Here is a 27,500-nt window from a genome sequence, read left to right on the forward strand (position 1 = left end):
TATATATATATATATATATATATACACACATATATAACCATACATATATATATATAGTATTATTATATATATATATATATATATATATATATATATATATATATATATATATATAATATATATTAGCAGGGCTTTCTAAGGAAGTGAAGGTCTCTAAAAGAATAAGATGAATAAATGTCATGAATCATCATGAATAATTCTGGCCTCAAATGTTGTGTTTTCATGGTGTGCTAATAAGAGCTAACTTTTGGACACACAGACACAGTGAAAGAAAACAGAAACAAATGTTGAAATATGTCCCTCGAAATCCCCACACAAACTCCCACAGAGCTGTACCCCTTCCTCTGGTGGATGTGGTGAGTGCCCCATAAAGTACACTCTGTTCATTCAGCCACATCATATCCACGGTGTCTGACCAAAAATCAAATAAAGATCTACCCAAAAAGCAACAAAACATGAATGTTGTGTGTGTGTGTGTGTGTGTGTGTGTGTGTGTGTGTGTGTGTGTGTGTGTGTGTGATGGTCCATCCATTCCACATCAGGCCCATCTCTGGGTAAGAGAGACCCAGCCCTGGGTTAGAGAGTCCCATCCATGGGTGAGGAGAGACCCATCCCTGGGTTAGAGAGACCCATCCATGGGTGAGAGAGACCCATCCCTGGGTGAGAGAGACCCATCCCTGGGTGAGAGAGACCCATCCCTGGGTAAGAGAGACCCATCCATGGGTGAGAGAGACCCATCCCTGGGTGAGAGACCCATCCCTGGGTGAGAGAGACCCATCCATGGGTGAGAGAGACCCATCCATGGGTTAGAGAGACCCATCCATGGGTGAGAGAGACCCATCCATGGGTGAGAGAGACCCATCCCTGGGTTAGAGAGTCCCATCCCTGGGTTAGAGAGACCCATCCCTGGGTGAGAGAGACCCATCCCTGGGTGAGAGAGACCCATCCCTGGGTGAGAGACCCATCCCTGGTAGAGAGCACAGATAATGAGGGAGGCAGCATACATTCATTCCTCCATTCCAGAGCCCGAAGGGGAAGCAGAGACAACGGCCCTCGCCACACAACCACAGCCCCCCGAAATAGCTTGGAGACCAGGGAGGACAGGGGAGAGGAGGGCCCCTCCGCTGCAGTCCGATTGGTCCCGCTCGACCAATGCTTTGGTTTAAATGAGTCATTCTGCGATCTGACTATGCATGAATGAGTTCCCAGTCAATTGATCAAGTATACCTGTCAATATAGTATTGCAATATATCGAAAAATAGTTTTTGACGTTTGCAACTTATTAACCACCTGCAGTTCAACGCAGTTTATAAAAACTAATTTTGTGTGTGTGTGTGTGTGTGTGTGTGTGTGTGTGTGTGTGTGTGTGTGTGTGTGTGTGTGTGTGTGTGTGTGTGTGTCTGTGGCTGTCTGCAGGGCACGCATTGAGGAGCTGGAAGAGGAGCTGGAGGCCGAGAGAGCCATGAGAGCCAAGGTAACACACAATCTGTTTACCTGTACCTCCCCCCCCCCACACACACACACACACACACACACACACACAGGTGCCCCCCTCTAATCCCTTCTCCGGCCTTTTCCTGAAGGTTGTAAAAACTCATGGCCACGCGGGGTCTGAGAGGGAGGGGGGGGAGAGTATAGCAAGGGATGTGAGGAGGATAAAAAAAACAAGGAGAGAGAGGAGAGAGAGAGAGAGAGGGGGGGGGGGGGGGAGGGGGGAGAGAGAGGGGGAGGGGGAGAGGGAGAGAGAGAGAGAGAACAGAAAGAGGGAGAGAGAGGAGAGGAGAGGTAGAGAGAGGGGAGAGGTAGAGAGAGAGAGAGAGAGAGAGAGAGAGAGAGACAGAGAGAGAGAAGAGAGGAGAGAGAGGGATAGGGGGAGAGGGGGAGAGGGGAGAGGGGAGAGGTAGAGGAGGGTAGACGGAGGGGGAGAGCGGGAGAGAGCGACTTAAACATAAAAGATGTAAACACACAGGATGGACGGAAGGAAGTGGAGGACAGAAGGATGGAGGGTAAATAAATAAAAGGTGGAAGCCAGAAGCCAGACCTGCTGGTGGTGGAGGTCACGGTGGCGGAGGTGGTGGTAGGGGCACAGTGATGGTGGTAGTGGTGGGGGGGCACGGTGGTGGTTGAGGTTTGTAGTGGGAGGGAGGATGGTGGTGTAGGTGGAGATGGCGGTTTCGGGACACGGTGGCGGTGGTGGTGGAGGAGGTTGTGGTTTGGGTCACAATGATGATGGTGGTGGTGGTGGTGGTGGGGGACATGGTGGGGGACATGGTGGGGGACATGGTGGTGGTGGAGATGGCGGTTTGGGACGTGGTGGTGTTGAAGGTGGGGCTGGAGGAGGTGGTGGGGGACATGGTGGTGGTGGTGGTGGTGGGAGGCCCGGTGCCTCTGGTCGCCCTGGACCATGAGCACCTGTGATAACACATACAGGGAACAGAGACCGGGTGTTCCTGATTAACTACAGGGCAGTGCCGCAGGCAGACCCCCCCCCCCCCCAAACACACATACACATCCTTTTCTTATTTCCCATTGTTACTGTTGCCAAAGCGTTTCTCTCACTCACACTCGCGTGAGTGTGTGTGTCCAACATACACGCATCTCCGTTAACACCATTCACTCCGACAACTTCACTGAAGCGAAAGATTGCGACGGAAATGTGCGTTGATGTGTACATACACGCGCTGTACGTTTCTACTACAATGTTTATGTGATTGAGGAGCGCATTGGAGAGAGGCGGACATCTTTGTTCCCAGGCTTGCCAAGAAGCCCGGAGCGTTCCTCAGATGCGTGTGTGGGGAGCTCAGACCTGTGTTTCCCTGCTCTGTGTAAACACTGTTCTGTGCGGCGGGCGCCGCAGTCTACAGCTGCACTTACTGCTTGTTGTTTTACAGCAGGCTCACTTAAAGAGTGTGTGCATTTAAGATGAGGGTATATTGGCCCACTTAAGACCTTGCTAAGAGGGTATGGTGACTTGTATGTGTGTGTGTGTGTGTGCGCGTGTGTTTGCATGGGGGGGGGGGGGGGGGGGGGTAATGGAAAGGTACATTTTTCACCTCAAGTGTTGAATGAAAATGACGCCCCCCTCTCCTCCCCCCTAGGTGCATGTTTGTGTGTGTGTGCGTGGGGTGTGTTTTTAGCATACATCTCCTCCCTCTCTGGGTGGTATTCCTTAATGGCAGACAACCCCCCCCTCTCTCTCTCTCTCTCTCTCTCTGGCTCCTATGAGAGCTACAGGTAGAGACAGGCGTGGAGGTTGTACCTGTTCCGTCCGCCCGCGACTCTGTTTGTTTGGGCGTAAACCCTGAAACACCACATACCACCACCGCACCACACAGACTCCCCATTGTTAGAGGGAGAGAGGAGGGGGGGGGGGGGGGGGGGGGGGGAGATATGGAGATGGAGGGAACACATTTTATTGTGTCCCTAAAGCGCGCACAGCCTGGTTGTGTTAAAAGCAGTATATTCTCAGGGAGATCTATACACTAAAGTAAAGAGAGTCAACCGTATCCCCCCAGGCAACTGGATTCATACCATCGTCAGGTTAATCTGATTTAAGACCACATGACAGTGTACCTCTGCTATCGTAATGTCTCCTAACATCCTGCAGGGATAACCTCACTTTACACACACATTTAATATGGCAACCATCGACAAAGTGTTTGTGCGCACAAGCTGATATCTGTAGACGGTCTGGCAGCAACTTCAATTCAATTCACTTCAATGAAGTTCCATTAATTTCTATTTTACTCAATTCAACTAAATTCAACCTCAATGTACTTAGTTGTTACATATGGGAAATTCGTTTTTCACTCTGGCTCAAGCTGCAATAAAAAATATATATTGTAATTGAATAATTGTATCAATGTAAAAGCAACTTGAAATGTAGACACAATTTTCTGGGTGTGATCATCGCCAGTGGCTCTCCATGCACAGTCTGCTCTGTCAAGGCTGCTGGTGATGTTTCATATCTGCTCTACGTCTGTATTTCTATATCTGGTGTGTCTGTTCTAGGTGGAGAAGCAGAGGGCGGAGCTAACCAGAGAGCTGGATGACCTCACCGACCGTCTGGAGGAAGCGGGCGGAGCTACTGCCTCGCAGGTCAGCGGATACACACAAGCATACACACACGCATACACAAACGCTACATCCAAGATACAGAACTAGCACACACATTACAACCGCAGCAACTAAGACATCTGTGTGTGTGTGTGTGTGTGTGTGTGTGTGTGTGTGTGTGTGTGTGTGTGTGTGTGTGTGTGTGTGTGTGTGTGTGTGTGTGTGTCTCAAGTTATCTGGGTTATGTTCTCATTTGTGCTTGCCCAACTTGAAATGGCACTGTTAGACAGAGGACGCAGGACAGCTCAAATCCTTCTCCTTGATTTTATTGAACATGAATTGTTTAGAACATGAACAACAAACATTCCGTAGTGTGATTCGGATTAGGATTAGGATTAGGATTAGGTTGAAAACCTATTGATAAAGACAAATTAAATCAAGTTAGTTCTCAAATAAATCAAAATGCCTAATCAAACATTTAAATCAAATCCAAATATCTGTTAGATATCAAACAAATCCAAGTAATTCGGTTAGATATCATAAACAAATATATAATTACAATATCACTATGATATCTAATATCACTGTTGTAAAATAACAATGGTCTTCCACACAAACATTTACCATGTGCGCCTCCACCAAACGTGCCCAAGACGTCTCTAAGGACGTCTGCGCCGTCCCATGCGCTGTCACATGGAAGACATGACAAACGGGAAAAAGTGCCAGAAACATACGCATTGTGCAAACTACACCTTAGTTCAAAATATAAATAACATACCAATGCGTGCTCTCGTGTCCTCCAATGCACAAACCCTTCATAGCCCGGCCGGAAATCGCGGACCTTTATAGCCTCACCCGTGCTCACTCACCTCACGGCAGGCAAGTGCCACCCGGTGTGTTTACAAATCGAACACGTGTGATTTGCGCATTTCCCCTCCACGCCACTAGAGGTCGTCCTCAACGATGCGATTCTATTTTTTTCAATCTAAATGCGATCTCTGTCTTTACAGTGTGTGTGTGTGTGTGTGTGTGTGTGTGTGTGTGTGTGTGTGGGGGGGTGTGTGTGTGGGTGTGGGTGTGGGTGTGGGTGTGTTTTTGTGCGGCCACCAGGTGGAGGTGAACAAGAAGCGAGAGGCGGAGCTCCAGCGGCTGCGGCGGGACCTGGAGGAGACCACCATCCAATCGGAGGCGCTGGCCGCGGCGCTACGGAAACGCCACGGCGACTCGATGGCGGAGCTGAGCGAGCAGTGCGAGACGCTGCAGCGGACGCGCGCCAAGCTGGAGAAGGAGAAGCAGAACCTGAGGCTGGAGGTGGAGGACCTGGCCTCCGCCCTGGACACCCTGCAGAAGGCCAAGGTCAGGGGTCACCCGCGCCGCATGGGGGGCCTGCCCTTAGTATATATCAATAAAAGCACATTTTTAAATGTTTGTAGTTTAAAAGATCACACGTAAACAAATATTGTTTTTCTTTTTGTATCTTTGGGCCGGGTTCACATCTAGCGTTTTTTTTGGAATAGGGAAAAGTTGAGCCGACCGTTTAAAAAGAAAAAGAAAAGCTGGCTGCGTTTTTTGACCTAAAAGCGCCGAGAGCGTTTTTTCTATCGCCTAGCAACAAACCCATTCTAGACCCGATGTTACTCGCCTACTACATATCCAGGCTAGATCCCATTAGACATGTCGTAGATCTCGTCATGTTCTGTAATTAAAACGTATTATTCGCTCCACCCGGCACTTTCCCAAGTGATTTGTCCGCCATTGTTTCTTGTTTTGACAGTTGAGAGATTCCTAAGTGACAACGTGTCAATGTTCCGCTTGTGATTGGCGCCAGACATCGCCCGCTTTCTTCCTGAAAGTTGAACCTTTTTCAATGTATGGCAGAAAAAACGCTTGGAGAGGCGTTTAATAAAACGTCATTGTGTTTCTTTAGCCTTATCTCATGGTTTCTGTAGAAGGGAGGAAGTCTTACAACTTACTTGTTTTTGTATTATTGTGCACATAAATGTTATAGGTGTCTGATCTGTGTGTTGTAATGCTTGTGTATGTGTGTGTGGTGTGTGTCACTGCAGGCCTCCACTGACATCCAGCTGAAGAAGCTTGAGGAGCAGCTGTCAGACGCCTGCAGCAGGGGAGATGACCTCCAGAGGGCGCTGACGGAGGTCAACGTGGCCAGGAACAGACTCACAGGTATCTTTCCAGACCAGACAATGACATCATTTCATACTGTACAGGCCAGTACAGGCCACCACAGCATCGCCTCCGTTGCTGGAAAAGGAGGGGTGAGGGGCTAGGGGTATTCAGTTAGTTAGAATAGCAGAACCTTAATGATGTCACTTAAATACCACAAGATGTACCATAATCCTACACACTGCACCTTTCACTTTACCCGACATGTTGGCTGTTCCCTTACATAGTTAACACTGCCGTCAGTGAATGCATGTGATGCCTGTGTGACTGAATTAACGTTTGAATGGTTGAATGGAGAAACTCATTTAAATTCCCGTTGAGTGGCGGCAGGTCAGAAAAGTGCAATCTCTCCGCATTCCTTCATTACCTAATCTAAAGAGCCCTTTGGAATGGGAAGAGAAAAGGCAGGTGTGTTTTGACAGCAGAACGACCGTGCTAATTAGAAGTGATTATGAACATGACAGTTATAATAGCAACACTTCAGGCTACGATGAGGCTGGAGGGCTCTTCTGTTGTCATCTCGAGGTTCCCGTGGTTCCTGGAACACACGCATCGGTTGATAATACTCGCTGGAAAAAGGAATCATTCACTCTCTGCTTCCCAGGAGATATTCCGGGCAGGAAAATACCTGCGTCGTTTGTTTCTCCAGCTGCATTCTGCATGGGCTGTCAGCAACAATAAGCGTTGAGGTACCTAGTAGTATACATTTGAGTACGTGTCATTGAGCAGATGCGTTTATCCGATGAGAATTACAGTGATTCCAGCAACATGTCATTACAGAGCAGGTGGGGGTTAGGGCGTCTTGCCGTTTCACACAGGTGCACTTTATGCAGCTTTGAGACACAGTTCATTTAAACAGTTGGGTCATTGATACTCTGTCCTGATGAATCTCCATCTCCTGTTCCCTGTCCTTAACGTCCTGTTTCCTGTCTTCTATGTCCTTTTTCCTGTCCTCTATGTCCTGTTTCCTGTCTTCTATGTCCTGTTTCCTGTCCTCCATGTCCTCTTCCTGTCCTCTATGTCCTGTTCCTGTCTGTCCTGTCTTCCCGTGGGCCAGTTGACAACGCAGACCTGAGCCGGCAGCTAGAGGAGGTGGAGGGGCGGGCCTGTCAGCTGACCCGCTCCAAGTCTCTGGTCCACACGCAGCACGAAGAACTCCGGAAAAGCCTGGACGAGGAGGTCAAGGTGTGTGTGTGTGTGTGTGTGTGTGTGTGTGTGTGTGTGTGTGTGTGTGTGTGTGTGTGTGTGTGTGTGTGTGTGTGTGTGTGTGTGTGTGTGTGTGTGTGTGTGTGTGTGTGTGTGTTTTGCATCTGTTCAGGGAGGTACATTTCCGTTTGTGTTTCCAGTCCCATCCAGATCATCATCATCGTCATCAATTTGAACATTCAAATCAAATCAAATTTCTCTCTCACTCACACCTTTCTCGCTCTCTCTCTCGCTCTCACTCTCTCTCCCTCTCTCGCCATCTCTCCCTCTCTCTCTCCATCTCTCCCTCTCTCTCTCCATCTCTCCCTCTCTCTCTCGCTCTCACTCTCTCTCCCTCTCTCTCTCTCTCTCCCTCTCTCTCTCTCTCTCCCTCTCTCTCTCGCTCTCTCGCTCTCACTCTCTCTCCCTCTCTCTCCATCTCTCCCTCTCTCTCTCCCTCTCACTCTCTCCCCCTCTCTCGCCATCTCTCCCTCTCCCTCTCCCACCCCCCCTCCTCCCCCCTCCTCCCCTCCTCCAGTGTAAGCAGTCCCTGGGTGGGTCGCTGAGCGCGGCGCGGCAGGAGTGTGAGCTGCTGAAGGAGCAGCTGGAGGAGGAGCAGGAGGGAAAGATGGAGCTGCAGCGCCTGGTGTCCAAGCTCAACACGGAGACCACCCACTGGAGGGGCCGCCTGGAGGCGGACGCCCTGCAGCACGCCGACGAGCTGGAGGAGACCAAGTAGGCAGGGAGTGGGGGGGGTAGCACTGGGACAACCCCAGTATAAAGGCTGAGTTATGGTTGAACGTCGATGCAACGCAAGGGGGTTTAAGGGCCCCTTACGTCCTTGCGGACCCTCCTTGCGTCCACGGCAAGGGCCTGACGTGCGCCTCCCAAACATTGTAACCTTGTGTTGAGTCGACGCAGCAGCGAGGGCTGTGATTGGTTTGCTCACTAAAACCAGACGCAGAACCGAAATAGGTTCACGACTGTGTCGAGGCAACTGCGTGGTCATTGCGTTGTGTCGACGTCCAACCATAACTAACCCTTAAATACTGCTTCTATGGTATTAGTAGAGTAAAAGTACCGTTGATGAAGAAAAACACTACTCGCGTGAAAGTAAAAAGTAGGTAATTTAAAAAGTACTTTGAGTACAAGTTACTTTCATGCATTTAACGAAGCATGTTCATATGATCAGAACAAACCATTCTTAAAATTGCAAAGAAATTAATCAGTCTTAAAAGAACATACACATGAGAAAGCTGTGTGTTGTTTGTAGTTCGTCACCCCATGGACTGGGACTGCCATGAGAATATGACACTGGTATGACATACGTAATTATTTGGTATCTGGAGCTCATAGAAGACCAACTGGTTTGAATAAGGGAGGTTGTAACACACGCACCAGGACTTGGCTAGCAGTGTCAGGAGCTGTCTTCATTATTGTGGAAGCCTAGCAATAAATGATGCATTCATAGAGGGACCCAAGACATTAACACTGTGTAATATCCATAAACTGGCTCAGCTTCTATCAAGGGCTTCATTATTAATGAAATATGAATATAAATCAAAAGAAATTGGGTCTCTGCAATGAAATAAACATGAAAAGTTGCAATAAATTATTATCTAAAATAAAGTACAATTGTATTTGATGTATTATAATTATATATTTTTTTAACAACACAAAGCCCTACGGAATGTTAACAAAAATCTGTTAATCCTAATAAATAATCAATACTATAAAAGATTATTTATAGCTGCCATCTTTATGGTATCGGTGCAGCCCTCACACAGAGACACACAGGACGCTAACGTCGGTTTGCGCTGCAGGAAGAAGATGCTGTCCCGGCTCCAGGAGGCGGAGGAGGCGTCCGAGGCCACCCAGGCCAAGTGCTCCTCACTGGAGAAGACCAAGCAGAGGCTGCAGGGCGAGGTGGAGGAGCTCTGCATGAGCCTCGAGAAGGTACTGCCGACTAGCCTGTAGAGCAGCTCCTCTTAGACGACGGCACTCAAGAACGACCCAAACTGGGACACACTCCCCTTAGTTTGTACGGTGGGTTGGCGGTCGGACAACCCACACTACGCTGGAATTGGAAACTGCAAAGGGAACACTCAAAAAACTCGGAGCCCGCCCGATATTGGTGAATTTCTCGTTTATCAGACAGATCACCAAAAGATCATCAAAGATCACCAAAAGATCATCAAAACACTGGGAGCCCGCCGGAATTGGTGATTTTTTGTTAACGAAAAGATCACCAATTCCGGCAGGGTCCGAGTTTTTGGAGTGTTCTGATTGGTCAGTTGGTCCCACTGACACATTGGAATCGTCTTTTTTAGTCCCGAGATGAAAACGTTGAAGAACCCATGCTGTAGAGCGTAACAGGCCTGTGGACAACTTTTGCATTGAACCCCTTGGTCTGATTTTAGTGTTGGGTGAGAGGTTGTGTAAGGCTGTACTTTAAGTGGCCTTGGCACGCTAATCTAATTGCTGAATGATGAATCGTAAAAAAGTTTGAACAGGCTACAGCAACGCATATGAGATATTGGGCTGTCAAAATGTGATCAGACAGAAAATATCCCCCAGACATGTTTTGATGCGATACATTTTACGCCCTACGAATCGCAACTCAAGGGCAACAACAACTTCCATGCCTAACAAAATCACTCATCCATAGCCTCATGAATCTTTCCAGAACAGGAAGAATCAAATTTGATTGCCTCGATTCAAGTGTCATTCTTTACAAAAAGAGAGATGATTAGAATAGAATCATCCATCCATCCCCTGATCACCCCTTTGGTCTCCCCCCTCCTCTCCCCCTCCCCCAGGCCAATGGGTGTGGGCAGGCCCTGGACAAGAAGCAGCGTGTGCTGGAGAAGCAGCTGACGGACTGGCGGCAGAAGAGGGAGGAGCTGGTGGCGGAGGTGGAGACGTGCCAGAAGGAGAGCCGCCTGCACGCCGCCGAGCTCTTCAAGCTCAAGTCGGCCCACGAGGAGGCGCTGGAGCACCTGGAGGCGCTGCGGCGCGAGAACAAGGCCCACCAGGGTAACGGCCATCGCAGCGCGGCACGTAGCGTGTAGCGTGTAGCTTAATGTAGAGCGTAACGTGGAGCGTGAGGGGAGCGTAACAAAGAGCGTAACGTTTGGTGTAAGGCATGGTGTAACGTATGGCGTGACATATGGCGTGCAACTTACGTATAGCGTAACATATAGCTTAGTATAGTGTAACGAATGGTAACGCATATCTTAACATTTTTGAGTGTAAGTGTAATGTATAGCGTAGCAAATGATATAACGTAATATATACCGTAATGTTTAGCTAAACAGAGGCGTAAAACATAGTGCAACACGTAATGTATAGCTTTAGTACGTTAGTGTGTAGTGTGTAGTGCTAAATATACCGGACAGCGTAACGTATAGCATAGCATGTAGCGTAATGTATAGTGTAGCGCATTGAAGAGCATATGGAGTAATGTCACATCGTAGTGCATTAGCTGACTCACAGCGAAGCACCGCATAAGAACGCGTGGCATGTAGCGTATAGCGTTTGACTGTCGCTATGACGACAGAACCACAAGACTCTCGGCATTCGGTTGACTCTGTCCATCCGTCCATCAGAGGAGATCGGCGACCTGACGGACCAGCTGTCGGACGGCGGCAAGAGCGTCCACGAGCTGCAGAAGGCCAAGAAGAAGATGGAGATGGAGAAGGAGGAGCTGCAGGGCTCGCTGGAAGAGTCGGAGGCGGCGCTGGAGGTACGTCACCACGGCGATGCCCTCAGCCGCTCGGGATGCACCCAATGTGTTGTCACGCTCCGTGAATCGCACTCTCGGGATAATCGCTCTCCTTGATCACGTTGCGCTCACTTTGAGACGCATGAGGAGAAATATGGAATTCAGGTTCTGAGGTTTCATCGCGGACGAGATGGACAGGTATACGGGGAGAGCGTGAGAGTACAGATGCCAAATTATCCATGCTTTCATACCTCAGTACAAAAGGGTTTAAAAAACCCAGACATAACTTAAACGGTTGACCTCCATCAACGTTCCAACTGCTGCAAAGCTTCTCCTGCTCTTTCCCTACCTTTTAAGCCGACTGACCTCGCAATCTCCTCCTAATTCAACCCTCCCCCGCCCCCAAGGTGGAGGAGACCAAGGTGCTGAGGCTGCAGCTGGAGCTAAGCCAGGTCCGGGGAGAGCTGGAGCGCAAGCTGCAGGAGAAGGAGGAGGAGGCGGAGGCTGCCAGGTATGGCCCACGCCCGCTCTTACCTTCCTCAACAGATCAGCCACCGCTTTCACACTTTAGCGGCTGCTTCGAAACGACGACAATGGTTAGAACATGGATCGTACTAACAGTAGACGCGTGACCAGGAGCTGGTGGGACATGTGTGAAGCCACTGAAGTCGCGTCAAATTAAGAATGAATGCATTGGCTTCTCTTCCAGTTGATTTAGAAAGTTGGCGGGCCATCCTTCCAGCTCTCTCTGCGAACCACCCAAAGGCTGTATGATGACATACATGCTAATCTCTACCGTGAACCACCTAGAGGCTGTTCGAGGAATTACATGCTAGACTCTATGCCATGACCCACCAAAAGGCTGTGGGGGAGCTACATGCTAGTCTCTAGCACCATGAGCCACCTAGAGGCTGTGGGGGAGCTACATGCTAGTCTCTAGCACCATGAGCCACCTAGAGGCTGTGGGGGAGCTACATGCTAGTCTCTAGCACCATGAGCCACCTAGAGGCTGTGGGGGAGCTACATGCTAGTCTCTAGCACCATGAGCCACCTAGAGGCTGGTCGAGGAATTACATGCTAGACTCTATGCCAAGATCCTCCAGGAGGCTGTTAGGGGAATTACTAATAGTCTCTAGTACCATGAACAACCAGTTTTAGAGGAATTACCTTCTAGTCTCTAGTACCATGACCCACCGAGAGTGTTCAAGGAAATACCCGCTAGTCTCTACCATGAACCCCCTACAGGCTGTAATGTGAATCACATGCTATTCTCTTCCACATGAGCTTCACAAACAGTCAAGGCTGTCTCTTGGGCTTAATGTAGGAAAACAACAGCAAATAAAGTGCAGATGAGTGCAGTCCCCCTCGTCGAATAGCAATCCTCTGCATCACAGTTTTGGTAGTCATCTGTTTTGCATTTTGAGGGACCGATCGCTGAAGTAAGATTACGAAGAAACCAGCGCTAAGTTCAATGTGTTTCACAGTCCTGTCTCTATCTTTCTCCGTATGTATGGGACTAATTCACTGCCAACAGATTCTTCCTTTAATCTCTTCTCCTTTCCTTCCTTCCTCCTCTCCAACCCGTCCTGTTAGATTAGAGGTAAGAGATTGTCTTTCCCGCTCTTTTCTCATTTCCTAACTTCCTCTTCCAGTAAGTCATCCACTATGGCAGTAAAGACAACAACAATGTGTTACCCCGTTGGTCTGATAAGAAAGCATCATCTATGATTTAATGCCCAGACAGACAAATACCCGACACAATGGTCAAAGGATTGAGTGCTTCATCACCATTGTGTTCAATTGTATGATATAAATAAAAACATGTTTGTAATATTTGCTGGTATATATACTTTTATTTACTATAAATATATATTCAGATGTATACAATATTTATATATTTCTTTATCCAATTTGATCTTTTTCACTAATTTACTCTCTAATCGTTCCCCCTCTCAGGAAGAGCAACCAGAGGGCGGTGGAGTCCCTGCAGGCCAGTCTAGACGTGGAGGTCAAGGGTCGCGGGGAAGGCCTGAAGCTGAAGAAGAAGCTGGAGGCGGACCTCAATGATCTGGAGGTGCAGGTGGACCTGCTCACCAAGACCAACGCCGAGCTCAGCAAGAACGGCAAGAAGATGCAGCAGCAGATCAAGGTGTGTTTGTGTGTGTGTGTGTCTGAGTGTGTGTTTGTGTGTGTGTTTGTGTGTGTGTGTGTGTCTGCAGCCCTTCCATTTCTTTCTATGGTTTGAAATGATAACATCTACTCAGCAGCAATGCATTGAGAAAGAAATGTGTGTGTTTACCTCGCCCAGACTGGTTTGATGATTTGGATTGCATAACAAAAAGGGAACCAGAATTCGAAGCGTCGCTGTAAAAATCGAATATAATTCAATAAACAGATTATGTTTGATAATGTAAAATAAAAAAAGTCAGTCAGTCATTTTCCAATAACAGCCGCACAACAACTACAACTTCAAAAACAAGCGTTTAAGCTCCAACCTCTCTATCCCGCCTCTTTCTCCATTCTCTCCTCTCTCCCTTCTCCTCCCATCTCTCCTCCTACATCTCCCCCTCTCTCCCCCTCTCCCCCTCTCTCCCTCTCCCCCTCTCTCCCTCTCCCCCTCTCTCCCGTCCCAGGAGCTCCAGGCTCAGATGGAGGAGGAGGTGCGGAGCGGGGAGGAGCGTCGGGAGGAGCAGGCGGTGGGCGACCGGCGCCACCTCCAGGTGGCCGGGGAGAACCAGGAGATGCGCGCGGTGCTGGAGACCACGGAGAGGGCCCGCAAGACCCTGGAGGCGGAGCTACAGGAGGTCACCGAGAAGTGCTGCCTCCTCAACAGCCAGGTGAGGGTCTCGAGGGGAGTGAAGCCCCAGGTCCATCATGAGGGGGGGGCGCTAGCTCCAGCGCTAGGGTGGGCGTTGGAGACGGCCTGTGTTATGTTTACTAGTACGTACTCATGTCGTACATATGTATTACATATTTAATAGCATTTTCTTATGTGTACTAGTACGTATTCATGTGTACCAGTACGCACTCATGGTACTGGTATTACTAATGTGTACTAGTACGTACTCAAGTGAACTAGTACGGACCAATGTGTACTAGTATTTCCCAATGTGTACTAGTACGTACTAAAGTGTACTAGTATTTGCTAATGTGTATCAGTACGTACTAATTAATGAGTACTAGAACAAACTAATAAATGTGTACTAGAACGTTCTAATTAATCTGCAATAGCACGGGCTCACTACATATTCATGTAGTGAATACTAGTACTAGTACTATTACGTACTCAAGTGTACTAGCTAGTACTAATGTGTACCAGAACATACTCATGTGTACTAGTATTTAGAAGGTACTCGGCGTACTGGTACGTACTCAATGCGTACTAGCATTTAGATCGCACTGATGCGTTCTAGGACATAGTGGTGTGTACTGGTGCGCTCTAACCCGATGCGGTGGGGCCACAGCTGCAGTCGTCGGGGAGCATGCGGAGGAAGCTGGAGCTGGACCTGCAGGCCCTGCTGCAGGAGCACGAGGAGGTGCAGACGGAGCTGCGGGGAGCCACAGAGAGGGCCAAGAAGGCCGGGGGGGAGGTGAGCACACGCACAAGACTCTGAACAGAGGACGCACTTACACACGCACACACACGCGCAGACACACAAGTGGTCCCGTGTGCCTGTGTCGGGAATTAGTGTCGGTGGAAATAATTGTTTTTCTAAAGTGAGGTCATGTTCTCATTATGTTCTCATAATATAATAAACTAGATATTGTACAAATATCGACTCAGTGCCAGAGACAGACGCGCACACACACACACACACACACACACACACACACACACACACACACACACACACACACACACACACACACACACTTTGTTATCCATGAACATCTCCCACCATCTTTCAGTGTGTCTGGTTGCAGTGCGCGTATAAATATGTAAATGTGTGTGTGTGTTTGTGTGTGTGTGTGTGCGCGTGCGTGTGCGTGCGTGTGCAGTGGGTGCGCGTGGCGGAGGAGCTCCGTCTGGAGCAGGAGGCGGCGGTGCAGCAGCAGCGGCTGAAGAAGGCTCTGGAGGTGCAGGCGAAGGAGCTGGGGGTCCGGCTGGACGAGGCCGAGCAGATGGGCCTGAAGGGGGGCAAGAAGATCATCCAGAAGCTGGAGGGAACGGTGGGTGGTGCTGGAGGAATAGTGGGCCTGTACACAAGCACAAATACATAAGCAGGCATGCCGGCATGCATTCATGAACACGCAGGCATGCAAGCATGCAGGCATGCATTCATAAACAGAAGCATGCACGCGTGCATGCAAGCACGTATGCATTCATAAACATACACAAAGACAAAACTAACAAATAGTACATCAAACGACCAGTAATACTGGCATCCAGCAAACACAGTACTATTAGTACTGAGAGTCTCAGTGCTGCGGCCTGTGACAACTATAGTATTACTATGACTATATAACACAGTCTTGAGTCGATAGTATGGTAGACCGCAGCCCTGAGACTGCAGTGCCCGCTGCGCAGGTGAAGGAGCTGGAGCTGGAGCTGGACGCGGAGCAGAAGCGCCACGGGGAGACGGTGAAGAGCCTCCGGAAGAACGAGCGGCGTCTGAAGGAGCTGGTGTTCCAGGCGGAGGAGGACCAGAAGAACCAGCAGCGCATGCAGGAGCTGGTGGAGCGGCTGCAGAACAAGATGAAGGCCTACAAGAGACAAGTGGAGGACGCCGTGAGTGGGCAGGGAGAGGGCTGCAGAACGCCGGTGGTGGTGGTGGTCATGGTGTATATTATACCCGCCAATATATGTTTGCCCTATTATTCTGTATTTACACTACGGTTACACATGCAATAATACACACAACACTATATTGTCAATCACTGGATAGATCATTTTGTGTTACAGTGCATTACACGTGGATATGTAAAACATGGGTAATAGATGGACTCATTTAGAAGGATTTGTGGAAGCATATCTTATCTTGAAGATGTGTTGACCTGCCGTCTTGCTGTGTGTGTCTTCTGTTGTGTTTTGTGTTTGTTCTGTGTTGTTGCATGGGTTATGTTGTGTTCTGTGTTCTCTTGTGTTGTGTGCTGTCCTGTGTTGTGTTGTGTGTCATATGTGTTTTGTGCCTTCCTGGGTGGTGCGTGGTGCTCAGGAGGAACAAGCCAACATGAACCTGGCCAAGTACAGGAAGACGGTCCACGAGCTGGACGACGCCGAGGAGCGGGCGGACATCGCCGAAACGGCGCTCACTAAGATCAGGACCAAGCGACGGGACAGCTTCAGCAAGGGCTACTCCTCCGTAAGCCCCACACCGCACAGGGCTGCTCACGGGGGCGCTTGTTGCTTTACTCAGCAAGTCTTCACAATGTTGTGTTCCAGTTTGTAAGTTACGGGTCCCGAGGGAGGATAACAGAGCATAACAACATTTGATGTTGTTATGGCGATAAATATAATGTAGCTGTATTTCCTATTTCCATTCTTGTCTGTTGTTGAACACTTTCTCCACATTCGTGAATGAATTCGTGAATCAATACAAAAAAAGAAAAAACTCTTTGTGTTTGAATTAAGGTTGATGTTTACAAACTGTGAGTTGTTCGACAGAACCTTGGCTAGGGTTTTTCCATAATGTAAGGTGGTACGGTCGAGTTTCACTTGTAGAACAGGTCAGGGGTTGGATATCGCCATTCTTATAATGGTGGACCTGACGGTGTCCTGTGACTGTGACATCCAGTGAACCCTCACCATCCCGTATGTGTTCCTCTCTATCAGGGCTACAGCACCCCCTACCCGGGACTGGTGAGGTCCCCCAGCTCAGCCGGGTCGGAGGGCAGGTGTGAGAAGCTCAACGATGACGATGCAGAGTCCGTTAACTCCCTCATCCCGGCATACCTCAACTCACTCAAGAAGCTCATGATCGACTAAGGAGCGCTCGGGGCTACTTTCACTTTTGGTTTCACTTTCACTTTGAGTTTTCACTTTCAGGTCCGATTCTTTCAGGGTGCCCCTATGACTAGCTCTCGCTGACATTGAAGAAAATAATCCCACGTTGAAAAATAAGGCGTAGGATTAACTACTTTATATAATATAAGTATATGAGTCACAGCAAATTGTAATGCTGCAAAAATAGTAGACATTTTAAATAGTAATGTTATGTTGAATGTTTGAGTACTGGGATTAATTGTTCAAACCGCATTACTTAGTTAAAATCAATGAAAAATCTATGAAAAATACAACTATTAATGTCCTTTAACAAAATGTGATATTTAGGCTATTCATATTTTCTACTTGTTTGCATTATATTTAGCTAAGATTATATTCTCTGTAAAAGTCTGAAGTGGGGATATATCATCAGTAAGAAATTTAAATACAATTTGAGCTACCTATCTTTTTCTACTATTCTATTATTGTATATTAACTCTTGATAATTGTTTGAACGATGCTAGATTACTCAAATATGGCATTACAGGCTGGAATAAAAACATCATCACAGTAAAATATACCTAATATTTCTGGGTTATCTTTTTAAGTGTCATGGTTTGATTGACATAATCAGTACGTCTAAAGGCACGCTTATACTGTAATATTTTTGTAAAGAAAATAGATTGAATATGGACAATCTTAATTGGTTGTTTCGACAATCCACATTTTATCCTTTTGAATTGTTCTGACTTGTAGAGAACTAAATGCAGTGCAGGATTCTGTTTGTGATGGGATATATATTGTTTGCCTACTCTTTAGGGGAAAATTATATTTACACATCACTGAATATATACATGCATATTCCTGCCCCCAAAAAACAAATTTGTCTAAAATAATGTTTTTGAATGTGAATGTATTTCAGTTTTTTAAATTACGTTACCAAATTAAAAATCTTTAATCTTCTTTTCAATCAAGGGATTTTTTTTTGTAACCACATGTGTAGACAATGAAAGGCAATTGAAAAGAAAGACTGAAGAGACCACTGAAATGTAGAATATATCTATCTTTAATATTTTTATTTATGGAAATGAATGCCAGCCATTGAGCAGTTAATGTATATAGAAATCTATGCCGCCAGTGGTCAAAATTATACTTTAAAGCACACTAAACATAGATCATGTGTGGTTTTTATACACTGATTTTGTACAAGTTAAAGGACAAGTTCTAAGACATGTTTCCGATCTGATTGATATTTGGCATCGTGGGCGAAGAGGAGTGGGTTGTTTTGTACCATCTACAGGGTATACCGGTATTAGAATATGCTCAAATTAACGTCAAAAAGATGCACCGTATACCTTAAATCTATAATATTTGGGAAATTTAAGATAGATATTTATAATATATCTAATGAGCGTAATGGAAATCCTTAAGGAATCATCTGAATTAAAAGTGGATTTGACAACTGCATACAATCCTTTGACATACTCTTAAACAAGTACGTAAAGATTAGGTTTATTCTGCCCTATACTTCAGAAGCATATCACACATAATCAAAGAAATACATCAAATTGATTTCTAATGGGTCAACGGTCAGAATTTGTTCACATTTTTGAGCAGAAAGTGCAAATTGCCATTTAGTAATACGCATGGATGAATTAATAGTGACAATTAAAGAGTCAATAGAATTTATAGACTTTTACGTGATGGAATGAGAAAATGTTTCACCGAGAGTTTATAACATCAGAGCATGCACAATCGTTCACAACAGCAACAGGAGTGCTAGCCACACTAGTAACATACTAGCATTTTGACCGCTTGGCCTCATCCTCCCAGCAACTTGTGGCCTCTCTATTCACCTGGCGGCCATCTTGTTCCAAAACGCTACCTGTGTGGGGGAACTGGATGCGGAATTCCGCAATCATTTCCCCCCGCCAGGTAATGTTTCCAACAAAGATGGCTGCTAGGCGAAAGGTCCATAGGCTCATACAGAACAAGCCAAAGATCTGGAGAGTAGTTTTACCGGGTCATTAGCAGCTTTCATTAAATGCCATTCTGAATACATTTCTGCCTGCTTACAGTCCTACTGTCTGTTTCTTTCACATCGGGGTTAGGAAATGTCTTTACAGAGCTTCAAAAGCAGACATGGAACAGTGTTTGCGTCGCTGCGGTGCTCGCATACTAGAGCAAATTTTTTATACTTACGGATTTGTGAGATAACCATTGCTTGACTCTCGCTCATTCTTTTGCAGTATCCACTGGTCTAAAATAAAAAATAACAATTCTTCACTCTTTGTCCATTGTTGACGTGTCTTCTCACCCACGGTGTCAATTAGCTTTTCGACTGACAAACATAAGACCAACGTCGACCACGCGGAAACATGTGACGACATCGCCTCCTCCCACCAATGCTCAGAAAGATCTCAACACATCCAGGGAACTCCTGTGTTGTGGCTCAGTCTTGCCCCCTGCTGGCTGAACGGAGCTTAGTGCGACTTGAGGTGCGGTATTCAGTGAATGCCGACTGGTAACCGCCTTATCTTTTGTTTTTTATTCCGAACCAAACCAGGGACGACTCAATCCAAACAAAACCAACCACCATTCAACCAGAACTGGCCCTCGGGTCTGTGTTTATGTTTGTTTTCTCAGTCAGGGCTTGGCATACGCCCAGCAAATCCGGTCAGCGTACACATGCAGGGTCAGATCTCTATATCCACGGGTCGGATCTCTCCGGTCTGGTTCTCATTCACCCAGAGCTCTCTGTCTCGGCCCGGGTCCACTCCCTGGAGCAGCTGGTCCACTGGCTCCATCGTCTGGACACAACAGGGAAACACATGACATTAGTCCTGTGAGCAGATCCACACCGCAACGTTTGGTGTTGATATAAATCAATAAAAAACATAGTGGGAAATGCGTGTAGCTTTTTGTAAGAGGTCAGCTATTATTATGCGGTATAATAATAGCTATATACGGCATGCATATCATGCGGTAACAGCCTACCCTTGGCTAGAGATAACTTTTTTTTATGGAATTATCTTCATACGTTTATTGTCAGATAGTTTGCGAAGTCACTTCCACCCCCCCGCCCCCCCCCCCCCAAATTTAATGCAAGGGCAGGGTTGAATCGTATCTAACAAAACAGGCTGGATTTTATCCAACAGGCTGAAATGTGATTAGCCAGGGTTTTCAGGATAGTAAGTTATACATCCATGCCGTTAAAATACCAGTAAAAACCCTGAAGCAAATTACGGCACTGAGAAGTTGATCGTTAAACGTGCTATAAAAGAGATCTCTTGATTACCAAACACTTGCAACGGCAGATGAGACACTTTTATTTGACGCAGAGTTACCCAACCAGCCCAAAGGCAGCTTGGACGAGGCTGTGCTGACTCTGTGGAACTGAGGAGTGTTTCTACTGGATGACACTATTCATACAACAGATCCTCTTCACATGGGTGTCACCGTATGACATACCCAGGGGTAAGCTTATCAGTCGCTCAGACACTATTTATGTGTCTGCTACTTATATGGACCGCGGCACCGGTAGCAGACTAAGCTAGTGAAGCTAGCTCTGTGATAACACATGTTGACCATTGCTGGCATAGACGTATATACATAGAAATATACTGTATACGTAAGACCACATTGGTCTTCGGATCGTACGTCAACGTCAACATCACCGTTGTTCATATTTTGGGATAAAAAGCACAATAATGATTACATCTAACACAAGAGTCGTTTTTATTCTGGGTTTATTAGGGTTTGTGATATATGTCATAAATTGATATCAATATAATTCTACTTGTATGTGTTTACTGCTCAGTTTTGGCCTCTCAAATATGGCGCCGATGTTGACATATCGTAGCAGCAAGAAATTGACATTTTTGGAAATGATAATGCATTTGTTGTTTTAAAGGTCCCATGACATGCTATTTTATGTATTCTTTAATATAGGTATTAGTGGGCAACTAACACAGTATTCAAAGACGTTCCCTAAATTCAGCCGTGGTGCAGAGTTACAGCCACTCCGAGCCAGTCGCACATTGAGCTTCCCCCAAATGCGCTGTTTCGGTGGGCGTGTCAAGGAGGAGGGTGGGGGTGTGGCCCTGAGCAGCTTGCAGCCACCATGCGCTCTGTTTACAGTGGATGTATCGCAATGGCGAGCCGCACACAGCCTTTAGCCGTGTTCTGTAAATATTCTAGAACACACGGGAGTCCTGGAGCTCTATATCTAAATATTATCATATAGCATACACAGATATCTATATCATATAATATATATTATCACGGCCAAAAGCTGTGTGAGCCGATATTATGAATCTCAAACGACCGCGTTGGGTTCTCCGACGTTCCTGGTTCTTCAACGTCCACATCAATGTGAATACACACACTGTAACGCAAGTGTTTCTTGTCGGTTCTTTGACGTGTCTTGTATTTCCACAACGAGACTGTCGTGGGGGTTATCTGAGCCATGGTTGAGAAGGAATTGGGGGAAAGGAACTTTGATTTGACTCGCTGAAGTACATGAACTGCGACATGCCGCCGGTTGCCGCGAGGCACCATCGCCCGGCAGCGGGCAGCAGGCAGCGCGCGGTTCAGTCGACTTCAGGTTGATGTGAAAGTGGAAGAACCAGAGACGTCGCAGAACCCGACAAAGTCGTTTGTGATTCATAATATCGTCTGGAGGCGCACACAATATGTTATATGATATAGATATCTATGTATTATATGATATTATTTAGATATAGAGCTCCAGGACTGTAACGCAAGTGTTGTACACTTCCTTGTTATTTGGATAACCGTTCTGCTGTTGGTGTGATGGCGCATAACACGTCGGACTCTCGTATCTGGTATTTCTACAACGAGACTCGTATTGGGGGTTATCTCAGCCAAGGTTGAGAATGAATTGGGGGGAAGGAACTTTGGCTTTGACTCCCTCAAGAACATGAACCACGACATGGAGGAGAAAGGGATTGTTGGCGGCGAATGTCTCCCGCTTGAGCCCCGCTGAAGGACCACCGCCGGAGTGCATAAGCGTGCATAAGCGCTGCCCGGCAAAGATCCCTTTCTGGTGAGTTTGTTGGCGTGCTAACTCACACCAACAGCAGAACGGTTATCCAAATAACAAGGAAGTGTACAACACTTGCGTTACAGTCCTGGAGCTCTATATCTAAATAATATCATATAATACATAGATATCTATATCATATAACATATTGTGTGCGCCTCCAGACGATATTATGAATCACAAACGACTTTGTCGGGTTCTGCGACGTCTCTGGTTCTTCCACTTTCACATCAACCTGAAGTCGACTGAACCGCGCGCTGCCTGCGGCCGGCTGCCCGCTGCCGGGCGATGGTGCCTCGCGGCAACCGGCGGCATGTCGCAGTTCATGTACTTCAGCGAGTCAAACCAAAGTTCCTTTCCCCCAATTCCTTCTCAACCATGGCTTAGATAACCCCCACGACAGTCTCGTTGTGGAAACACAAGACACGTCAAAGAACCGACAAGAAACACTTGCGTTACAGTGTGTGTATTCACACACACACATGTGGCGCTCGCACGGTCGAGTCTCATTGGCAGGCCAACGTCTCTGGGCGGGCCAGGCAGAGTAAGGGGAGGAGCTGAGATTCCTCATGACGTCATGAGCACAGATTTCCAAATCAGCGCGCTTGAGCCTCCGTTTTTTCAAAGGCGAGCAGAACAGCTAGTGCTCGTTTTACACCAAACGCAAGTTTTAGCCACTGGGGGACCATAGGCAGGCTAGGGGAACTCATATTTATGTTAGAAAACCTCATAAATTGAGATTTTCATGTCATGGGACCTTTAAGAAGTTACTTCTCTATTTTAACTACTTAAGTAATTACTATAGTGAAGTACACGTCATGCCGTCTCATCGCAGTTAAATAATAAATATAATACTGAATTGCAAAGCCTCAATACTAGGCCGTTGAATAAACAGACGGCCATTTAAAAATGTTAGTGTCTGGTTCAGTGAGGCTACATTCATCTCCCCTGTGCAGTCAAAACAAGTTTTCTTCTTCATTAATCTTTGAAAAAAATTATTTTCCTCTCTAGTTTTGACTGGTTTGTACTGGCCTTGCTTGGCCTATTTGAGCAAATCAATCATTTTGTGTTCTCTTGTGGACGAAGAGATACATTTTTTTTTCACATCCGTGTCAGTGTGGACATGACCTCAGGCTATTGGTGGGAATCCATTTGGATTACTCATTAAATCCACAGGACAAGTGAAACAGACGTTCATTATCCTGGATTTCCACTTTACTTTCAGGAGCAAGTTGTTGGTTGAGGCGCTTAGTTATTGGTTGAAGCGTTAAGTTATTGGTAGTTATTGGATAGTGGTTAATTACCGGTTGAAGCGTTGAGCTATTGATCAAAGCACTTAGTTATTGGTTGAAGTGGTTAGTTGTTGGTTGATGCAGCTAGTTACTGGTTGAAACGGTTGGTAATTGGTTAAAGGGGTTAGTCATTGGTTTAAGCAGTAAGTTACTGGTATAGTGGTCAGATAGTGGATAGAGAGAGCTCTCTTACACTCTGGTTGAACATGTCTGTCTCGTGGCGGAGGGTTGTGTACTGACACAGATGCTGTCGGATCATCTCTATTCGCTCCACCTCCAGGCGCTCCAACTCCTGCTCAGGCCATGGGAAGAGAAACAAAATGCACCTTATTCATAAATAGCCTACTGTGTGTTTGTCAGCGCAATCATTCTTTTGAGGAACTAGGATTCATGTTTGCCAGTAAAATATGATTTATCTGATGGGAGGTTGAACAGTACTGAGTCACTCTCGAGAAAGGGAATTCACTGACTTAACAAACAATGAAACATTTAGGGAAGTGTTCATGCTGCTATGAGCAATGCCTGCCCACCAAACTGTTTCATTTTCTTCTTTGCAAAGTGTGTGTTGAATGAGTCTCATGGTTCTAATGCAGCCACTTCCATAGCACTGGCCAGTCGCACAGCAAATTCTTGGGAACAGTGAGACTCAATCAAAACACATTTTCATCAAAACATCAAGTGGGGAGGGTAAAAACTGCTGCTTGCATCTTTAACCCTTTACAACTACTAGTCCTCCTCAATCTACTACTAGTACCTTACCAGACTAGTGGTGACCATCTCCTCAAACCATTTGGACTGGGACTGGTTGTAAAGGTCCACACAGCGCATCAGCTCATCTCCTGGGGCCGGACGCCAAACAGAAAGACGGGAGGGTGTCAGTCGGTAGTTACACATGCTCTCCAGTAGGGGGAGTTATCGTCACGATACGGCCCCTTGCCCACTGCTCCAGTAGTTATGGCAACACTTTCAAGCATTGCAACACCAGGTGCTCCACGTGAACACACTCACAGAAAAATGCTCGCTCAAGCAAAGACACACAAAGGCATACACCCACACCTCTCTGACATACAGATGCACATACGCACACACACACACACACGCACGCACGCACGCACGCACGCACGCACGCACGCACGCACACACAGACAATTATCCAAATGGCTTGGATAAGCATTGTTCAGGCATCATATTTGAAGGCCTCTCCGATTAATATGAATATTCACACAATTGGATTCCTTTAATCTTCTGCCACTTTCGACAGATACAGAAAGAGTATGTCTATAGTTTTGGCAACAATAACGGTTTAATTTTTTTTCGAAGGAAAGCTGTATATTAATAAAGATGGTGAGGTCCAAGATGTGGAGGGACTTTGTTGTGATCGAGAGCAGATGTGTTTGCTGTCTCTGCCACAGAGCAGCGCTCAGTAACAACTGCTGCTCACAGATTGCAAAAGTGGGATGGAGGAGTGATGTGTGTGTGTATGTCTACTTCTGTGTCTGTGCGAGACGGGCAATGTGTGTTTGTATGTGTGAGAGCAAGGTTGTTGTCATGCATGGTCGGAATATGACCCCACCATGCAGTGTGAAGGAGGTCTGCATCTGTTTTCTTTTACCACCACCACCACCCTGGAGATCTCGCTGTCACACCACTCCAACCTCTTGTTTTAGGACTCTTTTACAGTTCCTCGGATTGGGTTTTTGTGTTACCGAATAGCCGCGCTTCTTCCAATGCTGCTTTTACCTCCAGAGCCAATTATTCATTGTTGTCAAACAGATGACCCGGTTGGTAGCTAGGTGGCAGGCAAGGTTCATGAGTTTGGCTCCTCTTGGTGAGTGAGTGAGAGAGTGAAAGACAATGGTGGGAGAAGGAGAAATGTGAGAGGGAATGTGTGAAAATGCTTTTGCGTTTGTGTGTTTTTTGCACAGGCGTCAGTCTGTTTATGTGAACACACCCTTGTGGGTCTGATGAAAGCTGAGTGTTTGGTGTGAAAGAGGAACAGACATGTGGGATATCTCTGGCCCCTCTGAGTGTCCTGGTGAGGAGCTCAGTCACTAACCCAAGAGATCAAACTCAGCTGGATCCCTTCCAAAGCATGCGACACTTCATCTTAAAACGATGGAAGTATAGACCATTGACAATCGCGCTGTGACAAAATGTATTTCTTAAATATTTATAAAAATAATAAAATCGAACATCTGGAGCGAAGGCGGAACTAAGGAGTTGAGCAATTATCTCGTGCCCGGAAGCAGCTGTTAGGAAATCGGACAGCCGCTCGGTCGCTGTGAACGTTCACGTTGACATCCATGCGTTCATTTATCGGATATTTTTTGAAGACACCTGCAGGTGTCTGGGTTACAACAAAAACCCGTGGGGCATGACCAGAACAACTGGGTTATGATCAGAACCACTGGCCTACGACCAGAACAACTGGGTTATGATCAGAACCACTGGCCTACGACCAGAACAACTGGGTTATGATCAGAACCACTGGCCTACGACCAGAACAACTGGGTTACGACAAGAACCACTGGCTTACAACCAGAACCACTGGGCCATGACCAGAACAACCGGGTTACAACCAGAACCCCCCCCCCCCCCCCCCCCCCGGGCTTCAGCCAGCATCCCCGGGCTACAACCAGGACACAAACACAGGCCTTGTCCTGACCTGCTTGCGTGGACTTCCTGCGGGCCTTCTTGATGTCCTCCTCCGTCTTGTTGCTGAGCTTCAGCTCCAGCTGCTGGCTCTTCACCTCCAGGTCCTTCTGCCGGTCGGCCAGTGCTCGGCGGGCCTGGGCCGGACAGGGGAGAGGAGACACGGGGTGAAACGCTGAAACACACTGCTGCTGTATATAGACATGGATTTTTCTTGTAATCTCTTTTGAAAGAGAGAGGTTCAGAAATAAATCCATCAGTGGCGCTTTTTTGGGCGATTGCAGCACCATGCAGGTTGGGGGTGATTCAATTATCGTAGCCGTGTCTCCCGGCTACGAGCTAAAACATCCGATGGCATTATGTTTTTGGTCGGAATGACTCTGTCGGGACGATCCTAGGGAATAACTTTTAGCGTGAGCGCAATATCGGCGGAAAAGAAAACAATGGAAAAGTAGCAAAAGCAATATAGCACTTTTATATCAGCAGCATCAGTTCTGAGTCTCTGGAAGTTTGTGGTAAACTAAACAGTGAATTGTGAGTTTTTAATCTCCACCATGGCAGTTGGTTCTCCAAAAGCTCAGTCTTCGGTGCCCGAAAGCACAGCGTTGGTGTGTCCGGGGAGGCCAAAAAACGCAGACAGCACCGTACGTTTATCCTGACAAAGGCCGGTATACGTAGCGGCCTTACCTTCTCCACGGTGGCGTATCGACCGATGAGCTGCTTCCGCAGGTCGGCGATGTGGTGGTCGAACCTCTTCATGTCCTTCTTGAAGTTGTCCCTGAACGACAGCAAGGGCTTCTCCACCTCGCTCTGAAGCTGCAGGGGGGAGGAGGTGTGGGGGGGGGGGACACGTCAACGGTTAAGCTACGGCCTTCGCCAGCCAGGCTTTGTTTACTCTGGGAGACGAACATTGGATTTGTCTCTCGTTGGGATTATGCTGGAGGCGACTGGAGGGAAAAAATGAAAGCTTTTTGTGTCTGCAAAGAAAAAAGAATGAGAAGACGGCAAAAGTCTGTTTATCTGACAGAACTGTCAACAGATGAACCGTTTCGAGGGAGAACAAAAAGTTCTAAAGTAGGTCAGAGCAGTCTTTGACATGGAGGGTATTTAATATTGCCGGGACGTATAAGTAACTGGAGGTTTCTGGAATATGTCTCAAAAAATTAAAAAACATTGAGGCTCTTCTTCCTAGCTCTGTTCAACGTCTCGACGCCACCGTGCGTCCCACCAGACCAAGCCTGGGCTAGGGGGAGCAGCTTAATCTCAATCCAGCCTCTGTCCAAGGAATCCTTATCATGCACACACTTTCCAATATGTCTTCTTTCCCACAAATCTCTCAAGTCTCTCTCTCTCTCACTCTCTCTAGTCTCTCACTCTCTCTAGTCTCTCTCTCTCTCTCTCTCTCTCTCTCTCTCTCTC

The 27,500-nt window shown here is 47.1% G+C and overlaps 2 protein-coding genes across 2 annotated transcripts in view; one reads left to right on the top strand and one right to left on the bottom strand.

The window, feature by feature from the left end:
* The first annotated feature begins 294 nt into the window (after positions 1–294).
* Positions 295–19,327, top strand: LOC132446782 (myosin-16). The gene is made up of 18 exons (XM_060037237.1): positions 295–356; positions 1,297–1,474; positions 4,012–4,098; positions 5,167–5,412; positions 6,123–6,240; positions 7,298–7,425; positions 7,964–8,160; positions 9,249–9,381; positions 10,245–10,461; positions 11,034–11,170; positions 11,557–11,660; positions 13,106–13,298; positions 13,783–13,986; positions 14,614–14,739; positions 15,149–15,319; positions 15,678–15,878; positions 16,306–16,452; positions 16,923–19,327. Exons 1-18 carry the CDS (start codon positions 295–297, stop codon positions 17,073–17,075), a joined length of 2,802 nt encoding a protein of 933 aa, XP_059893220.1. The 3' UTR covers positions 17,076–19,327.
* The window catches only part of gas7b (growth arrest-specific 7b), a 46,983-nt gene continuing 37,603 nt past the window's right edge, over positions 18,121–27,500 (bottom strand). Inside the window, exons 10-14 of the mRNA XM_060036498.1 lie at positions 26,769–26,897; positions 26,095–26,218; positions 24,189–24,268; positions 23,623–23,721; positions 18,121–19,882 (exon numbers count right to left, since the gene is read on the bottom strand). Coding sequence (XP_059892481.1) covers positions 19,769–19,882; positions 23,623–23,721; positions 24,189–24,268; positions 26,095–26,218; positions 26,769–26,897 — 546 coding nt within the window. The 3' untranslated portion in view covers positions 18,121–19,768. The remainder of the gene's footprint in view (positions 19,883–23,622; positions 23,722–24,188; positions 24,269–26,094; positions 26,219–26,768; positions 26,898–27,500) is intronic.

The sequence above is a fragment of the Gadus macrocephalus genome, chromosome 18, assembly GCF_031168955.1.
Source record: "Gadus macrocephalus chromosome 18, ASM3116895v1".
Classification (NCBI taxonomy): Eukaryota; Metazoa; Chordata; class Actinopteri; order Gadiformes; family Gadidae; genus Gadus; species Gadus macrocephalus.